The sequence below is a fragment of the Camellia sinensis genome, chromosome 1, assembly GCF_055761805.1.
Source record: "Camellia sinensis isolate YWXY chromosome 1, ASM5576180v1, whole genome shotgun sequence".
NCBI lineage: Eukaryota > Viridiplantae > Streptophyta > Magnoliopsida > Ericales > Theaceae > Camellia > Camellia sinensis.
This window is the reverse complement of record NC_138961.1, coordinates 139,893,465-139,903,876: the sequence shown is the minus strand read 5'-3', so window position 1 is coordinate 139,903,876 and position 10,412 is coordinate 139,893,465. Positions and strand designations below refer to the sequence as shown.

The 10,412-nt window shown below is 39.4% G+C and overlaps 1 protein-coding gene across 1 annotated transcript; it reads right to left on the bottom strand.

The window, feature by feature from the left end:
- Positions 1-7,377: 7,377 nt before the first annotated feature.
- LOC114282581 (large ribosomal subunit protein uL6) lies at positions 7,378-10,008 on the bottom strand. Its single transcript, XM_028225285.2, has 3 exons — positions 9,404-10,008; positions 7,770-7,892; positions 7,378-7,638 (listed from the first exon to the last, which is right to left on the bottom strand). Exons 1-3 carry the CDS (start codon positions 9,776-9,778, stop codon positions 7,552-7,554), a joined length of 585 nt encoding a protein of 194 aa, XP_028081086.1. The 5' UTR covers positions 9,779-10,008; the 3' UTR covers positions 7,378-7,551.
- Positions 10,009-10,412: the final 404 nt, after the last annotated feature.

Genomic DNA, 10,412 nt, shown 5'->3' with positions numbered 1-10,412 from the left:
CCAAGAAAAACCAGTTTCCCGACCAGAAAACTGGCTGGCGAGAAGAAAAGTGGTCTCAAAGGGGAAAAACTGGTCTCCCACCCTCGTACCACCTTCCAAACAAGGAATACAAGATTTGTACCAAAACAAACCAAAACGGATGCAAGACGAGAGTTCGGGAGGCAAAGCGTGCAGCTGGGAGCCTCGAAAACTAGCTGTCGAGCACCAAAAGTGGTACACGACCACAAAAGTGGTCTCTCGGACCACAGTGTCCCTCTAGGGAGAGGAAACAAGGTGTGGTTCAAAAACCAAGCCAAACGGAGAACGTTAAGCGGTCCCGAGACAAGGCACACGACCGAAGGTTCCAAAAATTGAAAACTAGTCTCCAAGCGGAAAAAGTGGCCTACGACCACAGAGAGATGGTCTACAAGACCTCTCCCTCCCTCCGGGAAGGAAAACAAGGCTTTGGTCCGCAAACCGAGCCAAAGCACAAAGAGTTCGAAGACCCGGAGGCAAGGCTCTTAGCCAATACTCTGAAGCTCAAAACCAGCACAACACGCACTATCACTGAGCGCTCAATCGATGACGTCTGAGTCTTAAGGTCGGTCAAAAATGGGGTGTCTGCACCTTGCAGCCAAGCCTTAGAGCTTGCTCCTAGATGAATCCTTCTAGAGATAGGAGTACCACCCCTGCCCTTGAGCCTCGGTTATTGGATGATCCGTCAACATAGAGTTGCCAGATGTCACCAATGAAAAGTTTCCATGCTTCCGAAGCACATTGTTTGCCCAATCCAGTGGTGCGTGGCACCTGTACTGAGCTAGAGTTATGATGTTCGATGCTTTAGGCTGGGGTGAATTCAGCGACAAAATCCGCCAAGACCTAGGCCTTGATTGCTGTTCTGGGCTGATTTCGTATGTCAAACTCACCAAGCTCAACTGCCCATTTCGGCCTATTTGAGGGGGAATTTAGTGAGGACATTCATGGTACGACCCTGGAAGTAGTGTTATAGCTTCCTTGAGGCAATGAGCAGAGCGTAAGCCAGCTTTTCCAATGGTAGATACTGTATTTCGGCGTCTAGAAGAGTCTTGCTGATGTAGTACACTGGTCTCTGTTCCTTTTCAACTTCATGAATCAGTACCGCGCTTATCGCATAATCTGAGACTGCCAGATATAGGTACAACTCATTCCCTGGTTCTGGAGTGGAAATGAGAAGTGGGTACTGAGATATTTCTTGAGGTCTTGCAGTGCTTCAGTATATTCAGGACCCCATTCGAGTGCAGCCCTTTTCTTCAACAGCAGAAAGAAAGGCTTCATTCGATTTGATAATTTGTTGATGAATCGGTTTAAGGCTGTCACCATTCCAGCTAGTTTTGCAGTTCTTTGGCCTGTGACGGTATCTTGATTTCTTGTATTGCTTTGATTTGATCCGGATTGGCTTCAATTCCTCCATTAGTCACCATGTATTCTAAGAACTTTTATGTTCTTACCCTAAAAGCGTATTTCAAGGCATTGAGGCGAAGTTTATGGGTTTTTAGGATGTTGAAAACTTCTCTTAGATCTATGAGGTAGTTTGTAGCAAACCTGCTTTTCACTACCATATCATCTATGTAAGTTTCCATAGTCCGATCGAGCTGCTCTTTGAACATTCAAGTTACCATTCGCTGGTAGGTTGCTCTCGTATTTTTAAGGTTGAACGGTATTACTTTATAGCAGTAGGTGCCTTTTGGAGTAATAAATACTGCCTTCTTTTGATTTGGGCCGAGCAGCAGTATCTGGTGATAGCTGCTGTAAGCGTCCATAAAGTTCATATGCTCATGCCTCTTTGTTGAGTCTACCAGTTGGTCTATGCGAGGCAGAGGGAAGCTGTCTTTTTGGACAAGCTCTGTTGAGGCAAGTAAAGTCGACGCAGACTCTCCACTTTTCATTTTTCTTTTTGACTACAACTGTGTTGGACAGCCACTGTGGGTACTGAATTTCTCAAATTCCCCCTCCCCCGCTAGGAGTTTGTCGACCTCCGCAATTACTGCCTCGGTTTGCTCAACTAAAGATCTCTGGCCCTTCTGTACAATAGGCAGAGCGGAAGGGTTGATGTTAAGCTTATGACAAGCAAATTCTGGACTTAGCCCTAGAGTATCATATGCTGACCATGCGAATACCTCTATATTTTCCCTTAGCAAATCCAGTAATTGAAGTTTCTAATCAGCGCCTAGCGAGGTACCGATAAGAAAGCACTTCTCTTAGTCTCCCTCTTTACTAAATTTTTTCCTGATCCTCTACTATTTTCTCAGCTGGGGTTCCTCCGACGTCCTCCAAGACCAACTGTTCTGCTACTTCAATTGTCTGAACACGATTGTAGAGCTGTTTAGCCTTCATGGCTGCCATGAAACAATGCTTCGATGCAACTTGGTCCTCTGAGATCTGCTCTACTCTATGTTCTGTCGGGAAGCAGATAAGTTGGTGGTAGGTTGAGGGAAGTGCTTCCATTTGGCGTTACAAGGAGATGGTGTGTTAATAACTAGGAATTCTACCTGTAGGGTCTTTGTCTTAGCCACTACAGGCAACACTATCCTGTCGAGTGGCCACTCAGGCTGTGAATTAAAGCCAATCAATAATGTTGTCGCTGGAGTGAGGTGCTGCTCAGAAAGACCGAGCTTCTTGAACAAGTCGTAATACAATATATCTGTTACGCTACCTTGGTCTACCAAGACTCGTTTCATATAAAATCATTTTCCAATTCCCACAGTTATAATCAATGTGTCAGTATGTGGGCGCTGAATTCCTTCTAAATCCTTCTCAGTAAATGAAATAGTGCACAAAGGGGTCTTAGGTATTGTTCATACCTTTTTCGGTGCTAGACCCACTGACATGACCTGCTGAATCTGTACGGCTTTTGCGATTTCCTCTTGAAGTACCTCTTTTCGCTTATGACTGGCTTTTCCATGGATTACATTTATGACCAATTGAGGCGGATGCTCTACGTTCGGTTCTAGTGGAGGATTTTCCTATTCGGTTACTATTTTGTCCGAATCGATGTATTCTTGGAGGTGCCCATCAATTACCAAGTCCTTCAAGTGTTGCATCAGTGCTCAACAGTTCTGAGTCATATGCCCCTTGTCCTAATGATAGGTGCATCTGAGCTTTTGGTTCTGCCGAGCTGGGTCTCCTAGCATTTTTGGCGGCCAAGTAAAGAATGACTCTCTCTTGATTTTCTCCATAATTTGATAGATAGGTTCTTTGAAGACTGTAACTACTGCTTCATGGGATTTAGACTTGTCTACTTCATTCACTGCGACTCCTCAGGGTTCCCCTCGATCTGCTCTTCTTCTGTTTCCCCGAGTTATCTATTCGGCCGATGCCATCTCAATGGGGATTTGATCATCTTCGAGGTGAGCATATTACTCAATCCTAGTACGTAAGTCCTTCAGTGTCGTGGCTGGGCGTTTGGTAAGTGATTGTCGTAACATGCTTTTTGGACGCAGACCGTGTTTAAAAGACATTACAGCCATCTATTCGCTACAAATATTTTCCTCCAAATCATTATACTCTTCCCAGTACCTTCTTGCATAATTACGCAGTGTTTCCTACTGTTCCTTTCAGAGACTGAACAAGGTGTCCAGTTCTTTTGGGATTTTGGTGTTGGAAAAAAATCTGGCTAAGAACTCTTCAGAGAGCTGCTTCCAGTCGTAAATCGATCCAGCAGGGAGACGATTGAACCATCGGAGTCCAAATTCCCCCAGGCTCGATGGAAAGACTTTGCACATTAGTGCTTCATCTCCGCTCTACAAGGACATCATCTGCCGATAATGGCTGATATGTGTTAACAAGTTTGACTTCCTATCATATGACGTGAATTTTGGTGGAGTGAACTTCTTGGGGGGTCTCATAGCTTCGATATTTGGAGAGAAAGGAGAGGAGACAAGCCGATCTAGTGCTCAGTGCTCTCTCTAATGGACAGTACGGTCAAGGTGTTGAGCCTAATGCTCTCGTCGTTGCTCATTTTGTCTGTTCTCGACCAACCAAGTACGGAGATCTTGAGGAGGGTACTCTGTCTGCTGGCTGGCTGTTTTCTACCTCTTAGCTCTTCTCTGACATGAACCATGGGTGTGGCTGCTCGCTACTTCACTTTGCACCGAGATTGGCTGACTTTGCTGCCCAGATTCATTTCTAGGGACCTTCTTTACCGGTGGTTCCAGGGATGGGCTCCTTCGGCACAGACTAAAGGGTTCTGCGTCGGTTCTCTTCTCCATCGAGTCGCCCATCATCCTTTTGAACTGCGCTTTTAGTTCTTGTATCTTCATTCCTATGGAATCGATGATAAGATATCCATAATCTTTTTCTAGTAGAAAATGGTGGAAAGATCCAACAGCAAAGGGCTACCGATGCTCAAATGATTCCAGAGTCTGGTTGTTGTTTCCGGTCTGCTCTTTCAGAATTGTGGGCAATGCCAGGCCTTTCTCTTTCGTCTTCTCCGAGTTAATGTAGAGGGTGGAATATCCACAATTCCTATTGCCGGAATCAGATGCAGAACTTAGAGATGAAGTGGTTCACGCTCATCGCACCAATTGTGCGTACCAAATACCGCACTAGATGATTGTGGACTGGAGCTTCGCACCCGATTGGACTATCCAAAAGCTGAGACCTTATGACAATGAGCACCGTTAGAGTTGCCCGACCAAAGTTGGTCGGATAACCCCTTCGGTGTGGGAGTAAGCGATTGGAGAAGATGAATGTGCTCTTAAAGTGTAGAGAGTTGTGTTTAAGTGAGTATAGTTCAACTCAACTTTGTTACCTTCAATGTGAAGTGAGTGTAATTTATATACAATCCCTTACTTGTTGCCCAAGGTGGTTTCATGAAGTTTTTGGTGCTGCCGAGCTCCCTCGAACATTGCTCAAGGTAGGAGACCACTAGGTAGTTGACAATGGTCCATATACTCATTGTAACCATGCTTATAACAGATTACATTCTTTTGCTCAACTGCTTCAGTGATTCTAGGGAAAGGGGACCAGCTGAGGTGGCAGCCTGTACATGCAAGTATTCATAGCTTCCACGTTTCATTGAGAGGTTCCTTCAGCTCGGTTCCGTTGTGCCTCGGCTCGGCCTTCCACTAGGCTGTTTTACAGAGATGGGCTGGCCCAATTAGATATCTGTGTGTGGGCTCGGCCCACTTTGGTTTATGATGATGGGTTCGGCCCATCAGTTCGGTTCGTGAATTAAGTCCTGCAATTTGGCCCAATCCAGTATCGCGGCTGGATTAGCCTTCCCACTATGAGTTGGGCCTAAGTGTTTGAGGACTCGGGTGGACATATTGATCATAGAGTTGGGCTTTATTGGCTTGCCCACACAGTCACTTGACCCACTTGGACCTGGGTTTAATGGATTGGGCCGGCCCAAGGCATGGATTCGACTCATTTGTATTCTGCCCCTTCAATATATATATATTTATTAATATTTCTATTTATTTAATTATTATTTTTAATATATTTATTAAGTAATTATGCCGTCACAGTTTGATTAGGTTCAACCTAATCTCTTTTTCAGTTAGCTTATCAGTCTGATTTTTAAAACATTGGTTCAGACAAAGGATATGACCTAGACGGAAGTGCCAATTGATTTGTCGGAAGTTCATAATCGGGAAGTTCGGACGAACCACTACCACCACCACCACCACATTTAGAGGATATTTCCATACCGGAACTACACTCCCTAGTTTTTAGTAAATATGAAGTACACTTGCTGACACCTGTATCTGATAGAATTGTGAAATTTTGTGTGGGATGTTCTAAGAGAATCTAAGCACTAAGACATCGCTGCAAGGATCCAGTTGACATGGTAGATAATGTTTGACTTCCTCAACTTCCATGGCCATTGTTATGCACATGATTATGGCAAACGTAAGAGAGAACCAATAATTAAAGACAATTTCAGTAACCCAAGTGTTTTGTCGATGTCCGAAGTGTCGATTTTTTTTTTATCCAATAGTTTGTGTACTTTTGTGTGTTTTCTGGTATTGGTGTAAGTGTTGCCGTTGCTTGCAATTTTTTGATAAAGTTGCCGTTGCGGTTGATGATAGAGGTTTGAGTTTGTTTCAATGGAGTTGGTACTCGTAACTGGATGTTATTGGTCTGGAACTCGCAGCTTGAAGGTCGATTATTTTGTTTGTCCTTTGTTGTGTTCTTGTTTTGATGTGATGTGCAAGAACGTTATATGATGTATTTACTTTACCTATGGCTGTGTTTTGGAAGAATTTTTTTTATTAATTTTTTGCTAAAAGATAAAATAGGTTAAAAAAATAAAAATAAATTTAGACAAAATATTACATTAAACTCATAATCATTTTACTTTTTCTCTTACAAATATCACATGCAACTACAAAAAAATCTATCTTCCCAAACACAATTTTTTTTCCAAAAATAATAAAAAACTAAGAAAACTTACTAAAATAATAACTTTTCAAACAACCATTATATATCACTTATAACTTTAGTTAAAAAAAAAGAAAAAAAAATCCACAATCATCAAATTATTAGATGTAACAATAATTTTAACAATAATAAGATGTAACAATAATTTTTTTTAATTTACTAAACTAAATCACAGATGTAACACTAATATTACGTGATGATATTACTATTCAACGAGTAATTTTAATTTGTAATATGAAACCACAACAATGTTAAATTAATGAAAGACAAGACTTGTTGATTTAATTTTTTCATGACCTTTTATTGATAGATGACATTACAAAAAAAAATAAAATCACTGTCACACAACCTAATGCATACCAGTGCCCATTCCAGAAAAGTGGAACCCACCCTGAGGAGAAAAAAAAAAAAAAAACACTTACCAAATCATAGAAAAATTCAGAATTCAAAACTGCCCATGGCAAAGATACGCGCCATGATCCAAAATAAAACCCATGTAATGTTCAATTCTCATGAACAAAAAGCAAATGGATAAAAAGTGAATCTACATGTACTAATTAATGTACTAACTAGTATATCAACACTAATTATGACTTTATTATTAATCTTCCTCGTAATACAAAAGTTATACTACATTATCAATTAATATACTAATTAATGCATATAGCATTACTCAATGGATAAAACTAACTCTCCACAGCAATTTTTCAATAAACTATTGAACTAATATTTTATTTTGAACAAAACTACTGAACTACATTGGGCCAGATGTTCGTAAGTGCCCATTCAGCTACATTGGGCCAGCTACACAACGGCCCAAATATTTGACATTCACCACCAACAAATAATTAAGCTGCATAACCACTAGTACTTATTTTATTTTACTTTTGTAAGTGCATTAAATCAAATATAGAACCAACCCGGTCGGCTCGCCCAGTTCATATTGGTCATAAAAAAAATTTAAATCACAAAAGCTAGCAAAACCAACCAGATTGTCATATTAAATGAGAAGTCTGACAACAAAATCGTAAATTCAACTTCAAAGCAAGTCTCCAAAAAGCCAGCGTCCAAAAACTTGAGCATAAAAAGATAACAGCTAGCCAATACCACCAGAATAGAAACCACAATGTATAACTACAACCTAACAAATCATTCTTCCTCGGCTACTGCTCCCTTCTCGCTGACATAAATACCGTCAAGGAACTTCCGGATATCTTTGTTCTTAACATGACATTTCTGATAAAACAAATACAGATAACAATGTTAGAAAGGCACGTAATGCAGTGTGAAGCAGAAGAATGCAAGAGTAAGAGCAGATGGATTTGTACAAATGCATGTTCATGGATATAAAAAAGAGAGGAAAATACTTGGTTTATCAGGGCAGCAGACCGAGAAACAAGTTCAATATCATTCCCATCCAATACCAGTTCATCCTTAACTTTCTCAGACCGGAGAATGGAAACCCCGTCAAGCATATCAACTTTCCTCACCTGATGCAAACAATAAGTGAAATCATTATTAGAGACTATAAAATGGAAAGTTGACTTCTTCACACATTGATATGCATGTACATTTTGTTAATCCATTTTGCAATGCATGGCACAAGAAAGATATCAAAGCATCCATTCTGAGATATCCCAAGCCACAAAATATTACTCGACTGGCATGTCACAGTGTTCACATATACATCTGTACATTTCTACATGTGCACATATACATAGAATTACTTTCTTTCTCCTTTTCTCCTTATTGAAAAAGTACAGTGAGGACCATTTTATTTTTCCCATGTTTAAAAGAAATCAAATATTCAGGCATCAATGAAAATGAGACTACGCCCCGACAATATTTCCAACAAGCATCAACATAAAGCAGGAAATCCCTACAACTATATATAGGGCATAAACCAAATAGTTTTTAACTGACATGAATCACATTAAACATCTGCTTTCCTGAGAATAGGAAAACAGTAAATTAATATCTTATAGAACATTATTCAAGTAATGTGTGATGACACCAAAATTAGCCAGCTGGACTACGACATGTAATTGGTAAACATGAAAAGAACCGACATGCCAACGTTCACTTCACGAATCACACACACCAATACCACCAAGTAAGATTTAACTTAAATTTAATAGACAACTTCCCATATGAAATTTTATGCAATAATAAAGCTGAAAATAACTAAACTAGCTAATTAGATCGGCAAAGGCTTACAAGTCCATTAAAGAATATTTTAGCTCCAATAAACAGACGGTGATAGCTATGTTACAAAGCAGGTCCTGAGTTGCAAAAATGAGCATTGACATCACCTTAGATCATGGTTTTTGTTAAAGCATTTTTCACTAGACTTCATGAAAGCATAAAAGAAACTGCAATCATGAACTCATAATAACCCAACTCCCAAGAATATTGTAATTAAAATTACATTCAGCATTAGTGTTCATCATCTCCAATCCAAAGTTTAATCAGATTTAAGCTAATTACATTAAAAAAAAAAAAATCAATGACCCAAGTAAAATTTGCTCAGTCAGCTATCATTATCACATCTCAAACACCCAGAGGAATAAATTTCAACCAAACCACCATTGTCAAACAAACTACCCACCATTGTCTTCCTAATCTTTTGATGGGGCATTCAAGTCTAAGCAACAATTCTAATCTTTCTGCGGCTTACAAATTCCAAATGGATTATCTGCTAAACATACAAAATTATATCTGCTACACATACAAAAATTACCCAAAACAAGTCCATCCAAAAGCATTTCCTATATTTTTGCCTCAATAAATTCATTAAAATCCATATAAACAACATAGATCTATTGTATGTACATAACTATTCTATTGCACAGAAGAAGAAGCAATCATTTTCCAAGAATGCCTCTCAAATTCACATCCAGCAACTACTCTAAACCATTTTCAGATTGGAAAGTGTAAGAATTTGTTATGCAAGCGATGATATCAAATAGGGAAAATGAGAGAAATTGAGATGAGTATGGACCTTCTTTTCACCAAGAAAGTTACGGATCTCGATGGACTTGTTTCCATTGGTGATGCTAGCGTTGATCGGAAAATGAGCGTAGACGAAACGCATCTTGTATCGGTAACCCTTGGTGACACCGTTGATGAGGTTATCGACATGGCTGAGCGCGGTGCGAATGGCGGCGGTAGTTTTCCGAGATCCGAACCAAGCATCGATCTTCAGCTTCTTCTTCCCTGTTTCCTCATCTGTGATCAGCTGGAAATCCAGGTTCAGATGCTTGAAATTGCGAGTCAGCTTCCCTCTAGGTCCCTCCACTTCGATCATCTTCGCCTTCACTTTGATCTTCACCCCATCTGGGATGTCCATGGTCTCCGACGACAAAATCGTCTTCATCTCGCACTCTCTCTCTCTCTCTGTTTGTTTGTGCGAAGATCGGGGAGGCGAGGCAACCAAAAACCCTAGCCAAGTGTGACTGTATTTATACTCGTCTCTTTCGCCTCTCTATTGTGGAAACCTAAAGCCCTCAAAGTGCGCAGTGTTTCAACTTTAAATCCATGTATTGAGAGAGAGCCCTAATATGTGTATTGTTAGGGCCTAGCCCATGTCAATTAAAGAATTGACCCATATGTGTTTTTTTTAGGCCCAAGTCAATCAAGTTCAAATTACCAAAAATTCCCCTGCCCTGTTTAGCTTTGGGGTTTTCAAAATAATTTTTAAATTTTAAATTTTAAATTCTTATTTTTTTTTTAATTTTTAGTGAAACTTTTAATTATTATTATTTAGTTAGATACACTTAAAAAATATAAAAATTATGAATTTTTTTTTAATAAATATAAAAAATAATATATATTTTTATTTTTTTATTTATTAATATTCTTAAAGATTTATTCATAAATATTTTACTTTTTAAATTTGTCTAAAAAAATTGATTAAAATATTAAAAAATTATTAAAAATAGAAGACCAGTTGAAAATGAGAAATTATTTTTAAAAATTCAAAACCAAACATAAATTTCAACATTATGATC

Coding starts and splice junctions, on each gene's coding strand:
- LOC114282581 (XM_028225285.2), bottom strand. CDS start 9,778: ATGAAGACGATTTTGTCGTCGGAGACCATGGACATCCCAGATGGGGTG. Junction 7,893..9,403: donor ACTTTCTTGGTGAAAAGAAG/GTCCATACTCAT, acceptor TGTTTGCATCAG/GTGAGGAAAGTTGATATGCT. Junction 7,639..7,769: donor CTGCTGCCCTGATAAACCAA/GTATTTTCCTCT, acceptor TTGTTTTATCAG/AAATGTCATGTTAAGAACAA.